The 16341-nt window shown below is 51.7% G+C and overlaps 1 protein-coding gene across 1 annotated transcript in view; it reads right to left on the bottom strand.

Annotated features, from left to right (window-relative positions):
* Nucleotides 1-8096: 8096 nt before the first annotated feature.
* Nucleotides 8097-16341, bottom strand: part of KDM2A (lysine demethylase 2A) — a gene marked incomplete at both ends in the record, with an annotated part of 133694 nt that continues 125449 nt past the window's right edge. The window contains 5 exons of the mRNA XM_080695001.1: nucleotides 8097-8278; nucleotides 8661-8876; nucleotides 9867-10025; nucleotides 10557-10720; nucleotides 13100-13818. Of these exons, the coding sequence (XP_080551127.1) occupies nucleotides 8097-8278; nucleotides 8661-8876; nucleotides 9867-10025; nucleotides 10557-10720; nucleotides 13100-13818 (1440 nt within the window). The remainder of the gene's footprint in view (nucleotides 8279-8660; nucleotides 8877-9866; nucleotides 10026-10556; nucleotides 10721-13099; nucleotides 13819-16341) is intronic.

Genomic DNA, 16341 nt, shown 5'->3' with positions numbered 1-16341 from the left:
GAAGTCAGTTAACTTAGCCAACTACGCATAATAATGGCCGCTGACCTGTACTGAGCTTACCCGTTGCAGGACCCTGACCCTGGAGCCCAGGTGACCTCATTTAGGAGACCAGTGACCTCTGAGGAAGCCCTCTTCCCCTAGAGCCAGGGGGAGGGGAGGGAAAAGTGTTCCACCAAGCAGAACGGCAAGTGTGGAAGAAAAGGACGCGGGGCCTTAGCTCTTTGGCACCCGGCGCAAGGACCTGCCAGAGCTTCAAGACCCCTGGATCTTCACGACCCACCTCCCGGGAACCCTCGAGGTCATCTAGTCCCCATACGGCTCCCAGCCCTGACCTCCACCTCCCCTCCAAGGCTTTGCCAGGACTGGGGACCCGCGCCGGGCTTGGCGCGTCCTGGCCGGGTTCCGCCCCATCCGGGCCCGGCCCCGCCCTCCCCGGCCCCGCCCACCTTCCCTGGCCCGGTCCCATCCACCAGTCCTGGTTCCGCCACGCCCCATCGTGGCCCGTTCCTCCCCCCCCCCCCCCCCCGGCACCGTCCGCCCGGCCCCGCTTTGACTCCGCCCCGCCCACCCTGTCCTGGCCCCGCCCCACACCATTGTGGCCCGGCCCCGCCCACCCCACCCTGGCCTCGCCCCGCTCCGACTCCGCCCCTCACCACTGTGACTCCGCCCCGCCCACTCCATCCTGGCCCCGCCCCACCCGCCTCCGCCCCTCACCATTGTGGCCCCGCCCCGCCCACTCCATCCTGGCCTCGCCCCGCTCCGACTCCGCCCCTCACCACTGTGACTCCGCCCCGCCCACTCCATCCTGGCCCCGCCCCACCCGCCTCCGCCCCTCACCATTGTGGCCCCGCCCCGCCCACTCCATCCTGGCTCTGGCCCGGGAGCCGCCAACGCGCATGCGCCCTGGCGCCGCCTCCGGCCTGGGCCGAACCCGCTGGTTTCGCAGCTGTCGCGTTTGTTCCCTGACCCTCCCAACCGGCCTGTTTGACTCCTGTCTCCGTAGCCCCCACGCTGTGGCCGCTGGTATTTGCCCTGTGCGGGGGACAGGGGAGCGGGATGATGGGAAAGACCTGGGGTTAGTAGAGCCTACTAACTCGGCCAGGACCTTAGGCAAGTTACTGGACCTGGCCTCGCGGAATGTTTGAGGACTAACCGGGAGGAGGAGTGCGAAACGTTGGGCCAGGGCCTGCCAGGTGCCTCGTCACAGTGCAGGATCCTGGCCCGCTCGCGCCTCCCGCTCGGCATCCCTCAAGGACTCTTCTTTCTTTTTTCTTTATTTTGGCACTAAGAATTGAACCCAGGAGCATCTACCTCTGAGCTACACCTCAGCCCTATTGCCTGTTTTATTTTTATTTTGAAACAGGGTCTCATTAAGTTATAGAGAGCCTCACTACTTACTGAAGCTGAACTGGAACCTGTGATCCTCCTGGCCCAGCCTCCCAAGTTCTGGGGTTACAGGGGTGCGCCACCACGCCCAGCTTTCCTGATCTCTTTTCTCCCATTTCTCCAGCCCACCTCAATTTTGGCCTTCCCTCTCCCGGGTCTCCTTGTCACCCTCACGCACACTCGGGTCTGCTGCTGGAGCCCTGGAACGTGGCCAGGAGGAGTAGCTGGGTCTGTTTCCAGTGTCAGCGCCAAGGTTTCTTTCTGGGCCTGGGGAGATGGTGGGAGGAGGATGAGACTCCACACTAGCATAGCCAAGCCTCAGGCCTGGGTGCTTTGACACCCCACGTGGGGTGTTGGGTGTCACCCCTTTCCCCAGGTCCTACTACATCATTTGCAGGGCCCCTGTTCACAAAGTCTTAAGGATTCAGGGCGGTGAGTGCTGAGCAGGAGGGTAGCTAAGCTGAGGCACCTGATGGGGCCATTCTGCCTCCACTCCCCAAGAAGCCATCTCATGACAATCAGGAAACGTTCTCATTCCTAACACCTGGGGGGTAGAGCTAGCGGAGGCTAACCCAAGGCCTTGGGTCATTGCAAGGGCCTTAGGAGTGTAGCATGGTCAAGCCCCTCACCTGGATGTTCTGCATGGCAGAAGAGGTTGCCACTGACTTTTGGACCCACATCACTTCCCGAGCCTTGGCTTTTGTCTCCTGTAGAATGGAAACAGCTGGCTGGACATGGTAACCTGCGCCTGGAATCCCAGGTCTTGGGAAGTTGACCCAGGAAAATCAGAGGTTTGAGGGCAGCCTCAGCAACTTAGACCCTCAGCAACTTGGCAAGATCATTTTCAAAAAAAAAAAAAAAGGTTGGAGTACACCCTTGGTGGTAGAATGCCCCTGGGTTCAATCCACAATACCAACATTAAAAAAGCCGGGCGTGGCCGGGCATGGTGGCACACGATTGTAATCCCCGGGCTTGGGAGGCAGAGACAGGAGGATAGCGCTGTTTCGGAGCCAGCCTCACTGGCTTAAGAGATCCTGTTTCCAAATAAAAATATAAAAAATAGGTGTCTGGGAGTGTAGCCCGGAGGTAGAAGGGTTTCCAGGAACCCCAGAACCACACACACACAAAAAAAGCTGCCTCATGGGGTGGGGTGAGACAGGGTCACATACACACTGGGCTGGAGAGCAGGCTGGCTGGGGCAGGTTCTGAGCCCATCTCTTGGTCTCACTAACCAAGTCACTTTGGGTAAATTGTTCCATGTCCATAGCTTAGTTTCATATCATTAAAAGGGAAAGAGAACTGGGTGTGGTGGCACACGCTTGTAATCCTAGCATTCAGGAGGCTGAGACAGGAGGATCGTGGTTCATGGACAACCTCAGCTACTTAGGCCCTCTGCAACTCAGTGAGACCCTGTTTCAAAATAAAGAATAAAAAACAAGGCAGGAGGCCGGGCGTGGTGGCGCACCCTTGTAATCCCCGCGCTTGGGAGGCAGAGACAGGAGGATTGCGCAGGTTCGAAGCCAGCCGCGCGCGCTGGCTTAGGAGACCCTGTTTCCAAATAAAAATGTAAAAATAGGTCTGGGAGTGTAGCCCGGAGGTAGAAGGACTTCCAGGAACCCCAGTACCACCAAAAAAACCCAAACCAAACAAAAACAAAAACAAAAACAAAAAAAAAAACAAGGCAGGGGGTGTAGCTCACAGGTAGAATGCCCCTGGTCAACCCCCATTGCCGCAAAAAAGAAAAAGAAAAAAAAGGGAAAAAGTAGGGTTGTGACGATGGTATGAAGACTAGGCTATCAGTTGTAGGTAGCACACGCTAAATGCAGCAAGCCTGGGCTGCAGAGGGAGCTGGCTCAAGGCCCCTCAAGCTCACCTACTGCACGCCACGCCTGGTGCTTCCTGCTTTACAGATGCCACTGGCCCAACCAGCGTACTTAGATGTGGCCCCGTGGGTTACTGAAGATCTTTGCATATGCCCAAGGAAGATTAATTCGTAGCTGAATGAAGGTTAGACAAAAAATGGGCCAAAAAGTGAGATAGACCAGTAGTAGTATCTACACAAGAAAGGAGTGGAAGCTGGGTGCAGTGGTATACACCTGTAGTCACAACTACTCTGGAAGCTGAGGCAGGAGAATTGCACTTTTTTTGTTTTTGTTTGTTTTGTCCTACAAGGGATTGAACTCAGAGGCATTCTACCTCCAAGCTACAACCTCAGCCCTTCCTAATATTTTGAAACTGGATTTCACTAGGTTGCCGACACTATGTTTGAATGTGTGATTCTTCTGTCTCAGCCTCCCAAGTATAGGGAGTATGGGCGTGCACCATGCCTGTCTAGATTTGCTGAGTCCAGGAGTTCGAGGCTAGCCAGGGCAACATAGTGAGACTCTGTATATATATACTAAAAAAAAAAAAAAAGACTTTTGTTAGACTTCATTCTGAGACGAACACACTTGTTTTAAGCAGGGGAAAAGAACAGTCAAGCCGGGTGTGGTGGCACACGCTTGTAATTCCAGCATTTGGGAGGCTGAGACAGGAGAATCATGGACAGCCTCAGCTACTTAGTGAGGTCCTCTGCAACTCAGTGAGACCTTATTTCAAAATAAAGAATAGCCGGGCGTGGTGGCGCACGCTTGTAATCCCCACGCTTGGGAGCCAGAGACAGGAGGATTGCGCAGGTTCGAAGCCAGCCACGCGCGTTGGCTTAGGAGACCCTGTTTCCAAATAAAAATATAAAAATAGGTCTGGGAGTGTAAAGCCCGGAGGTAGAAGGGCTTCCAGGAACCCCAGTACCACCAAAAAAAAAAAAAAAAAGTTAAATCTCTATTTTTGAGAGGTACTCAGGAGGCTGAGGTAGGAGGGTATAATAAGTTCAAGGTCAGCCTGGGCAGTTTAGCAAGACCCTGCCTCAAAATAAAAAGTAAAAAGGGCTAGGGATATAGCTCAGTGATTAAGCAGCCATTAAGGTGGTTCAATCCCCAGTACCACCCCCTCAACACCTCCCTGCAAAAAAAAAAAAAAAAAAAAAAAAGTGTAGATGAGATTGGATGGGAACCTGTGGCAGCTTCCACTAGGGTAGCAGAGATGAGGATACCAAGAAGCCGAGGGTTTGAGATCCTGAGGAGACAAAATTGATACTCTTCCTTCCTTGCTATCATCTGAATACGGGCACATCCATATCCATCCTTAGGAAGCCGTAAGCCCCTCATTCAATGCCCCGTTTCTAGAACGCAAAGCAGGACCAGAGATGGTCCTCAACTGCCAGTCCTGGAGAGTGGGAGCAGCAGGGGTCCACCAGCTCCCCTGCGGGCAGCGGGCAGTCTGCTGGAGTTGCCAGGTAGAGCCTCAGCCCTCCAAGGACAGGGTAGCACTTGGTGCATGTTCAGAGGCTGGATGTTTGCTCTCAACATGCCAAGCTACAATGCCAGTCATAAGGACACGCCCATCACAGCCCGTCTGCTCTGGAGCTTGGGGTATGGCTTCGGCTAACAGCGTGGTGGCAGTGGGGATGGAAGATCAGAAATGGCCAAGTCCATCCTCAGGAAAGGAGCTGTCAGGTCCTTCCGGGCTCCTGCAGATGACCGCAGATCGGCTCCAGTACTCCTTTACTGGAGGGCTTGGGGCGATCAGTTCATCATACACCTAAAAGTTCCACAGGATAAAGTTCCCCCTGGGGAAGTGCATGTGGCATTTCTAAAAACAAGTGCTGCATTCCGACATTAAAACACAAAGCCAGCACTGGCCCTGGACACCAGCACCAGCCGGCGCAACCTCTCATTCACTCAGACACACACGCTAGAGTAGGAAAGGGTTAGTTTTGTTTTTAAAGCCTTTTTATTTAAAAACAAAACAAAAAAAAAACCCCAAATCAAAATATTTCCCATTGGAGGCTATTTCTTTTTTTATCTTTTAAAAATTTTATTACACAAATATCTCCCATTCCCACGTGTCAGAGGAAAGATGTCCTTGCTTTTTCTAAAACCGATAAGTGGAGAACTTTTAGAAAACAAAACGAGTCCAACTAGCTTCCCTCCTTCCCTGGCCCAAAATAACCCCAATGTGTCAACTGAGATAGTGTAAGACTTATCCCCTTAATGCTTACATTTAATTTAAAATTTTTAGCACAACATTGGAGATTGACTCTAAATCAGCAACAAAAAATAGATATTTACAATATTTCTCCGAAAAACAAAAACACAACCAAACCCTTTAAACATAGTGACTTTAGGAGTTTTATTTATGGAGCAGTTATTTTTTAATCACCAAGTGATTTTATATTATATATATATAAATTTTCTTCCTTTCCTTTGTGGTTTTTTGCCCCGGTGCTTGGAAAGATGGAGGCAGAGGTCTGGTCCTGCAGTCTGAAGAGGGCAGGCTCTCCTGGCAAGACCGCAGCTAAGAGCAGATGCAGGAATGCGCTGGAACTCCCGGGTCCCTCTGTCCCCATCAGAGATGCTTCTCTCCTCCACGTGGACCGACGCTCACCTCTAAACCATTCTCCCCTGGCAGTCCCAAGGAAAAGCAAATCCCAGCAAGGGCACTGGTCCATTTGCCGCCCTCCTGGACTCCCTTTTCTGCTGACCAATTTAGGTGCACGGTAAAAATGCTTGTTTTTCCAAACCAAAAAACAAACATACAAACCCAAACCCCAAACCAACCATCAGCTTGGAAATTTCTGTGGATGAAATGTCCCAAAGTCAGAGGCACTCTCCGGGCACAATCCCTGCTCTGAAGGGGTCTCTCCACCTCCCCTTTTATAAAAAGACAACAAAACATAGTAATCTTTTAAGTATTTTCCACAGGAGCAACCGAAAAAAAGGCAGGAAGCTTCCAATTATAGGTCATTAACAATAATAATGTTTTTGCTCAATACCCAGGGTTCTTTACAGAGAAGTCCCCTAACTGAGGCACTCTGGAGTAAGTCACTGGCATTTCCTCAACCATTCAGTCCCAGAATGCTGGGGCCGGGAGACCAACAGATGGGCAGAGGGTCACGGGAGCAGACTGCTGTTTTTAAGGTGCAGCCAAGAAATCAGCAGATTGGAAGAAACAGACACAAGGCCACCCTACCAGGACCCGGTCTGCTCTATGGCGGCCAGTCAATGCCAGGGTCAAAGCTGGGCTAGGTGACAAAGAGGGCTCTCTGCCTCTATTGCTTTGGCAGTGGCAAGGGTGCACGGATGGCGTCTCTCCTTGGGCGGTTCACACTTCAGACCCCTGGCGCCTGGGCTCCACCTCCCAGGGCTTCAGGAGGAAAGCCTGAGACTGGGCTGTAGGAAAGGGGCCAGGAAGGGATGAGGACTAGAAGATGGGGGCAAGGTTGTGCTATCAATCTCCTTCTAGATGGGGAGCAGAGTGCAAATTTGCGTCTACCATTTATAAGCTCTTGCCACAGGCTGCTGCTATTGAGCATCTCCTCACACACTTAAATATTGACCCAGAAGAAATTCCGACCTTTCTTTCCTTTTTTTTTTTTTTAAAGTGCAAAAAGCTCTCTGCTGCCCTAGAGAGAGGATCTTTGGACAGGCCGTTCGATGCAAGGTAAAAGGGGGCAGCTGATGGGGCTTGACAAAGGGTGGTGGAATAGGAGACACCAAGCTCCCCTCCCTCCCTCCACACACACTCGAGGCACACTCAGCCACACACACAGAGGCACATGCACACCCCCTTCCACGGCTGTGGGCAGTGGGCAGATGACTGGCTTCTAAGCAGGACCCCCACCCCCTGGGAAGGCACCAGGTCAGCGAGCCGCTGGGGCCATGCACGCCCTGGGCTCTGGGGGCACACTACACCATAGGCCTGCGGCAGGCGGGGCTCAGCCAGGCCTCCGCTCTCCTTACCTGGGGAGTCAGGCCCCCTGTACACACATTCTGGGGAACGCTATTCAGGCAGGAATGAGGGCAGTCAGTGGAGGAGGGGATGGGATGAGGAGATGGTGCCCGTCTCTGAATCTGCCTGGGTAGCAATGATATGGGGGTGTCTCTGGGGTACAATTCCAGCTCCTCTAAAGAGCTTCAATCCCAGTAAGTGCAATAAAGACCTCACAGAGACTGGTGGGGAAGCCAGGGGCCAGCTGGGAAGGAGGGGACCTTATCATGTGAAAGAGCACATTTGCTGGACAGACAGCATCAGGCTCAGGGACATGTGGGATGAGCAAGATGTGGGCGCTCGCTTCAGATGTGGCGACAGTGCCAGTGGGATCTGCTGGCTGGCCCTCCTTCCCGCAAAGGCGGGTAGAGTGCTGGAGGAGAGACGCACTGGATACCACGAGGAGAACCTGCCGCAGGGGCAGGGCTGCTTTCTTCCCTGGAGTTCGCTCAGAACCAGGCACTGCTGGGGATCACAGGTGCAGAGCAGGGGCCCAGGGCCCAGTACAGGTGAAGGATGCAAGAACCCCTGACAAAGAGCCTGGCCTCCGGGCAGCGAGCAAGCGAGCAGGCACCGCGACAGCTCAGCCTGTGCTTTCCTTCCGTCACATCGACCGCTCCTCCCTTTTCCTTGGGAGGGAAAGGAGCAGGCAGGCAAGCCTACTGTCCACCACCCTCTCTGCCCCACCGGTGGGAGAAGGGCTCAGGGACAGGAGAGCAGAGAGGGAGTGTGACGCTGGGCTGGCTGGCCTCAGAGCCCGTGCAGGGTCAGGGAGAAGCTCTCCTCTGCTGGCGGGGAGGCAGGGAAGATCGGTTTCCTGTTCAGTCTGGGCTGGGCATGTCTTAGCTGATCTTCTGGATCAGCTTCTCATCAGACAGGCAGTAGAGGCTGTTGATGGACAAGTCTGAGATGAAGTGCTCGCAGGCTTTTCGAGTGATCTGCTTGCATCCTCGAAGGTCGATCAAGGTGACATTGGCAATCCGCCGTAGGTAGATCAACGTCTGGTCTGTCAATTTATTGCAACCTGTGGACAGAGTGGCCATGAGCACAGCGGTCACACAAACGCACAGCCACAGACGCCCTCCTATGCTGCTCAGTATCCGCAGCCCTCTTCCCCCACAGCTACCGGGCTCATGGAGCAGAGACGCCATCAGCACTGTGGCCTGACAGGCGCTCACAGCCACGGAGCAGCAGCACAAGCACCACAAGGCTGACCACCTACAGCGCCATGTGCAGCTCGACAGTGGCCGTCACGTGGCCCTGGCTTAGCACTCCAGGCCTTAGTTCCCCTCCTTCGGTTCTCACTTAGATGTGAAGAAACAAGTCAACCTGGCTCCATCTGAGCAGGGACGGGACCTCAAGGAGGCTGGCAGGTATTGCCTGGAGGAAGAGCGGCAGCCGCATACCTGCCATGTTGAGCTCTGTGAGGGAGTAGCGCGTGGAAGACCCGACAGCGGTGAGGAGGTTGGAGGACTGGTCTGTAAGGTGGCTGCAGTGACTGAGGTCGAGTCGAGACAGGAGGGGCATGTGGCGGATGATGAGGCGAAGCGTGGCATCTGTGATGTCAAGGCCTGCCAGCCGGAAGTCGGTCATGTTCCGGAGCTTGCTGCGATTGTCCTGACCTGTCCAGGTGAGAGGAGAGCCTACATCAAGACTTCCGATTCTCCACCCCAGCTCCGGAGCTCTGGGTAGCAGCAGCAACTTGCTGGCCAGGCGCCCTTGATGGTGCTGAGCTGAACTGCCCAAGCCCAACCCTACCTCTGGGGAATGCGCAGTGCGTGGGGAGTTTCTAGGAAACAAAGGCAAGTTTTCTTTCTTCCTAATGCCATTTTCTGTCTCACTCACACAGGTATGTGTGGAATGCTCCTCCCCTTCCCACAGCTCCACGCTTTTCTAGACCATCCGGCAAACAGCTTTTGACCTCCCACCTCATCCATAAAGTCTTGGAAGACTTCTTCAGGCTTATATTCTTCCAGGCCCCAAACTGAAAGTGGACTTGCTCTTTTGTGGTTTTTTTTCCTTTTCCCCAGTATTGGGGACTAACCCAGGGGCATTCTGACTCCGAGCTACACCTCTAGCACCTCCCACTCCTTTTTAAAAGTTTTGAAACAGGGTCTCAAGCCTGTGATCTTCCTGTTGCAGCCTCCCAAATACCGGGATTACAGGCATGTGCCACTACACCGGCTTGCAGGTAGTTATCTGCGTGTGAAGAGTTCACCTGTACTTGTACACAGTCCTAATGCTACTCTGTTCTCACTTTGCACCTTCTTCTTCTTCTGCTGCTGCTGCTGCTGCTTCTGCTTCTTCTTCTTCTTCTTCTTCTTCTTCTTCTTCTTCTTCTTCTTCTTCTTCTTCTTTTTGTGGTGCTGGGGAATTCTACACGCTAGACCCCCAGCCCTATATTTTTTTGAAATAGGGCCTCACTAAGTTGCGGAGGGTCTCACTAAATAGCCGAGGCTGGCTGCAACCTGCGATCCTCCAGTCTCAGCCTCCCAAGTACTTGGGTTACAAGTGTGTGCCACTACGTCTTGCTTTTCTGCAGCTTTTGATGATGGGGTCTGCCAAAAAAAAGGACTTCCCCAGGACAAGCATGGAGAAGTCCCAGATCATACCCGGCTTATCGGCCGATGGAGTCAGCAAGTCCCGAATTTGAGGGTCCTTGATTCCTACTGCCCACCGAAGATCAAGGGTCCTGAGAAGGGGGCAGCTGGAGGTGCTGAGGGCAGAGACTGCAGACCAGGAGCAGCCTGCTAGGAGGAGGTCTTTTAGTCCTGCAATGAATGGAAATGAATACGGAACATATTTGCTTACCAGCACATTGAAAGCCTCTAGTACCAGCCAGCTGATCTGAGTAAAGTGAATGGATTTCCAGTCTACTGGGAGATAGGGACTATACCCTAATCTGCTAGTAGTCAAGTTCAAAGAGTCCAATGGGATCCTATGCTACATCTTCTAGCTTTGGTGTTAAACCAGCTGCTTAGCTCCAACCAGAGAGATGTGAGAATTAGCAACTTCCTGTGTCTTTCTAAGACTTCATAATGCTGAGGGCTTACAAGGGGCTGATGGAAGCAACGGGACTCATGACTATGCTAAGGAGCCTGCAGGGTGGCCAGAACACCCACCCCCAGTCTTTGCTGTCTAGTGCAGTCGCCAGTGTAGCGACACCTTGGAGACCAGCAGTTAAGGTGGCCTTGGGTAAGTCTCCCTAAGCAGAAAGGCACAATGGCACAAAGCGATTCTAAGAAGCACTGCCAACAGCTCCTCTGGGTCCCAGATGAACAGCAGCAGGGCTGCTCACTTACCTGGCAACCTGTTGACCAGCCACGTCAGCTGCTTTTTGGAGATGTTGGTCCAACTGAGGTCGAGGCTAACTGGTTGCCTCTTGATGATGCCACTGAGAGCCTGGGGTACAATGGCCTTACACCTACTCAAGTCAATTTTTGTCCAAAGTCTCTTGTCGCAGCACCTGTGACAGAAAGGAAGAAAACTACCTGTCATTTAATTTCATACTCCTCTGCCAACTCAGGCTGCTAGAAGCTTTTGCAGAGCACCTATCGGGTCATTCTCTCTACATTCTTCTACAGGAAACCAAGACTATGCCAATTTTTGTTTTAAAGAATAAGCAAACCTGCCGTGTGCTCTACTCCAAGTATCTACTTGGTGAGCCTGTTTATAAGTAGTATATACCTTAGACAGTTCACCCTGACTTCTAGTAGGGTTGAGAACACAACAGTTTTCAGGGACACAGAAACAAAACACTATAATAATAATATATAATAATGCCTTCACCTGCACTAAAATGATATGGCTCTACCAAAGGGTATATTTAATGAACAAATTAATTTTTTTGTGCAGGTGGGAATTGAACTGGGGTACTCTACCTCTGAACTATACCCCCCAGCCCTATTTTATTATTAATTTTGAAACAGGGTCTCACTACATTGCTGGGGGTCTCACTAAATTGCTGAGGCTGGCCACAAACCTGTGATCCTCCTGTCACAGCTTCCCAAGGACTGGGAGTACAGGTGTGTGGCACCACATCTGGCTAAGGGAATATTTTAAACTTTCTTGACTTCTTACAGCCTGAAGCTACTTGGCTTGCTCCAATTTTCCCCTTGTCAGCCACTAACAGCTACCTGCGATGCAGGGCTCTATCAGCACCTCCACAGTGCATCCTGCCTTCAGCTCATTACTGGTTCAGGCTCTTTATGAGGCAGAAAAAGTCCTCTTCCATCCCTGGTTTCTGCTAGCTTGACGTTTTCTAGCTGGTCCAGGCCAGAACCAAAAGGGAAAGCCTATCCTTTCCATTGCTGTTCTACAAATCCACAGGCTACAAACTGCTCGGCGCCATACAGGCTTTTATTTAGTGTTTTACACTTCCCATCAAGCCCAGCTCAGAGTCTGGCTGGCAGTCAGCACAGAATGAGAGCTTCATGGGCTGTGTGGCCTGGGAACTAAGAGGCAGACCTAGGTAGGCCCACAAGCCTTACAAAGAACAATATTAAGACAATTTGAGTAAGTTACACGTTTTGATTTTGGAAATTAATATTGGCAGAGAAGGGGGTTGTTAGGTGATACAATTTCACTAGTGGCACATCAAACTTCTATGCTCAGGTGTAAGCTTCTGTCAGGGGTCCTTAGACTTGACCAGTCCCAGAGGCTCTGATTCAGCAGAACCTAGGATAGGCCCTGAGAATCTGCATTTTTTCTTGTGCATATACATGTGGTACTGAGAATGGAACCCAAGGGCATTCTACATCTGAGTATATCCTCAGCCCAATTTTTAAAAAAAATTTATTTTGAAATGAGGTCTCTAAGTTGCCCAGGATGGTCTCAACCCCTCCTCCTGAACCTGCACCACCATGCCTCGCTAGAGAACATGCACTTCTAGCAAGTTCCCAGGTGGATGCTACTGGTCAGGATCACTCTTCGAGAGCCCCTCCAACAGAGTGTGTGATCCGCATATAAGGAATAGATCCTAGAACTGCCCAGGGGAAAGTTCTTTGCTCATCATCACTGGGCACCCAGCCCTTAAGAGTCTGTTCAACTTGAGGAGAAATCATTGATCCCAAGGACAATTAAGTCCCGGGAAGTCTCAGAACTGGAGCCTGCTTGTTAGTGAAAGGAAGTCTGATTCAGGTTTAGGGAATGAGAATTAAAACCTAGGATTATGAATACCAGGTAGGCTGGGTAAGGTGCACACCTGTAATCCCAATACTTGGAAGGTGGAGTCAGGAGGACCTTGAATTTTGAGACCTGTGTGTGGTAACTCAGTGAGAATCCATTTCAAAATAAAAAGGATTGTGAGTATGGGACAGTGGCAGAACATCCCTGGGTTCAATCCCCAAAAAGAATAAAGAGAAAAACTTGAGCACCTTCAAATTCTCTTTGGAAAGCATGCCACTTCTTTCAGTGGGTAGAGGAGTCAAGGTGGGGTTTAGGTGTAGTCAACCGTGTCATCAAAACCAGAAGAGTGAATAGGGTGTCACCGACCCTCAACCAACATGTGACTAGTTAGATGAGCGAGGGTGAGGTAGAGTGTGCAGCCCAGTAAGATTCTCAGTTTTAGAACAAACTGTATAAAAATCCATCCCCCAATTCAGTTTCCCTCCCCCAGAAAAAAGAGTGAAGAAGCACAGAGCAGGGAGATGAGACAATGAGCCACATTCCCCTAGTGACACGCGACGCAGGCACAATGGGCCATATCTTTAGCAAGAGATAGGCTGGGTCTGTTCTCTTCTTGGAGGACCCCACAAGCCTTCAAGTGGCAGGTGCATGCCGCTCTCATATAGACCTGCCACCTATGCCCATGCCCCTGTTCCTGACCCCCTGTATCACTGCTCACCATTTATACCACGTCTTGCACACTCGCATACATTCACAAAGTTCTCTGCGGCTGAGGTAGCGGAAGACAGACATCCAGACCTCCCGCTGCATCCAGCTTTCGTCTCCATCCTGAGCCCAACTGCCCCGGCCATTCAGCCTGGCCGCACCCCCCTCCTCTGCACTGTCATCTTCCTCCTCCTCCTCCTCCTCCTCCTCTTCCTCCTCCTCTCCCCCCAGCCCCTCCTCAGCCCCACGCTGGGGGGTTCGGGCCGGGCAGTGCTGCACTAGCACACGGGGGGAATGGCGAAGGTTGGCAGAGGAGGCCGTGATGGCCTGCAGCTTGGGCACAATGGAGGTCCCGTGGAGCTCTTTGGTGGGCCTCTGTAGCGTGACAGTGAGGTACGATCCCCGGATCTTGGCTTTCTCAACTTCAGACAGCTCCTTTTTGCCGCTGGGATTGTTCTCCTTTTCCCGTACCATGGTGCGCTCTGTGGCCTGAAGCCGCAGCAACTGCCGCCGTTTGAAGCGCTCATCGCGGCTGGCACTGTGGTGGTCGCTGGGGCCAGCCCCAGGAGATGACCGAGTCACCATACCCCGGGGGGAAACCGGGTCGTGGATAAGCTGCAGCATGGAAGTGGGTGAGTGAGGCGGGGGCGTGAGGGGCTCATCGCAGCTCCGCAGGGGCCGCAGGACTTTGGCTTGCACAGCTTCGTCGTCACTCTCTTCCATTTTCCGCTTCTGCAAAACACGCCCAAAAAAGCAATCAGTGCTTCTTTTGTCTAGACCCTCTTTATCAGAGAGAAGACAGGGCACTGCTGCCAGAAGGGGTATCGCTCAAAGCCTGCAATTTAGACCGCGAAGATCAGCAACTGAGCTCACACCTGTGCCAGAGAACGCTGATTAAAGAATAAAAATCTTTAAATGGGTCACTCGGGAAAACTATCTGTTACAAAAAGGTTGGTGTCCAAGTATAGAGGAGTGAGATCCAAATCTGGGCTGCTTGATTCCACACCCCACCATACTCATCTCTTGTCCCAGTTTTTGGATTTTAACTCCCTAAGTAAAAACATTGTTCAAACAGTATACAACTCTAACCCAATATAGCTGACCATTTAAAATCTTGTCTCACTGGGCATGGTGGCAGAAGTTTGTAATCCCAGCATTTGGGAGGCTGAGACAGGAGGATCACAGTTCGCGGACAGCCTCAACTACATAGTGAGGCCTTCTGTAACTTGGTGAGACCTGTTTTAAAATAAAGAAAAAAAAATAGGGCAGGGGGTGTAGCTTGGAGGTCGAATACCCCTGGGTTTCATCCCCAGACTCGCAAAAAAAAAAAAAAAAAAAGAAAAAAGAAAAAAGAAAAAAGAATAAGCAGGTGGTGGCTCAGGCTTGTAATCCCAGCATTTGGAAGGCTGAGACAGGAAGATCCAGTTTCCCAAACAGCCTCAGCTACTTAGCTAGGCCCTTTGAAACTCAGTGATACCCTGTTTCAAAATAAAGAATAAACAATAGGACTGCGGGGCGGGGTGGGGGGGGGGGCTCGGAGGTAGAATGCCCCTGGGTTCCATCCCCAGTACCAGAGAAAATAAGTAAATAAAAAATAAGCCAGGTGTGGTGGCGCACACTTGTAATCCCCGCGCTTGGGAGGCGGAGACAGGAGGATCGCGCAGGTTTGAAGCCAGCTGCGCTGGCTTAAGAGACCCTGTTTCCAAAAATAAATAAATAAATAAAATAAAATAAAATATAGGGCAGGGGGTGTAACTCGGAGGTCTAATGCCCCCGGGTTCCACCCCCAGTATAGGGGGAAAAAAATCTCGTCTCTAATTTAGCTCTTCTACCTAAGTGATGTGTCTCATGTCAGTGGTGGCTGCCCCATGTCAGCTCACCTGTCCCTTAGACGAGGAAGCAGGGGCTGAGAACAACAAACATCGCTGAATTTGTGTGTGTGTGTGTGTGTGTGTGTGTGTGTGTATGTGTGTGTGTGTGCAGGTGAGAACCTGCACTGCTGCAGGGGGCGAGGTTAGGACCAGGATGGTCCTCAAGTCCCACACCTCACCCCACCTGTGCTCTCCAGACACTCATCCCTTCCTGCAGCTTAAACTAGCTGTGCTGTGACTGCCCAGTCACCAACCACCATGTGCCACCAGAAGCACTATCAGTAGTACAGTTTTCATCAAGGGGACATTTCATGTTCCTGAGCAACAGTTCTGGTTTCTGCTACTTTTTCTTATATTCTTTGGTCACATGGCTGAGAGGGAACAATGGCCTGTTGGCTTTTTTTTTTTTTTTTTTTTTTTTTTTTTGGTGGTACTCAGGATAGAATCCAGAGGTATTGTACCTCTGAGCTACATCCCCAGCCCTAGGTTTTACTCATTTTATTTTTTTGCGGGTCTGGGGACGGAACACAGGGGCATCCAACCTCCGAGTTATATCCCCTGCTCTATTTTTTATTCTTTTATTTTGAAACAGGGTCTCATTAAGTTGCTGAGGGCCTCACTAAGTAGCTGAGGCTGCCCGTGATCTTCCAGTCTCTGCCTCCCGAATGCTGGGATTATAAGCGTGTGACACCAACGCCTGCCTGGATAGTTTTTATTTTTGAAATCAGGGTCTCACTGAGTTGCAAAGGGCCTCTTTTTTTTTTTTTTTTTTTTTTTTTGGTGGTACTGGGGTTCCTGGAAGCCCTTCTACCTCGGGGCTACACTCCCAGACCTATTTTTACATTTTTATTTGGAAACCGGGTCTCCTAAACCAGCGCGCGCGGCTGGCTTCGAACCTGCGCGATCCTCCTGTCTCTGCCTCCCAAACGCGGGGATTACAAGCGTGCGCCACCACGCCCGGCTTCAAAGGGCCTCTTTAAGTAGCTGAGGCTGCCCATAATCCATGATCCTCTGGCCTCAGCCTTCTGAATGCTGGGATCAGAAGTGTGTGAGCCAGGCGTGGTGGCGCATGCTTGTAATCCCAGCATTTGGGAGGCTGAGACCGGAGGATCGCAGTTCGCGGACAGCCTCGGCTACTTAATGAGGCCCCCCGCAACTTAGTGAGACCCTGTTTCAAAATAAAGAATAAAAAATAGGGCAGGGGGCGTGGCTTAGAGGTCAAATGCCTCAGGGTTCCATGCCCAGACCCCCCCCCCCAAAAAAAAGAAGTGTGTGCCACTATGCCTGGCTGCCTGTTGGCTTTTTACAACATATTAGAAAGAACTGAAGCACAGCATCTACCAAGCCATGTGCTACAGCAGGGATGACTGCCCTCAACACCAGC

The sequence above is a fragment of the Muscardinus avellanarius genome (assembly GCF_963383645.1).
Source record: "Muscardinus avellanarius genome assembly, chromosome: 1".
Lineage (NCBI taxonomy): Eukaryota > Metazoa > Chordata > Mammalia > Rodentia > Gliridae > Muscardinus > Muscardinus avellanarius.
The sequence above is the reverse complement of the archived record's forward strand: the minus strand, read 5'-3'. Positions and strand labels throughout refer to the sequence as shown.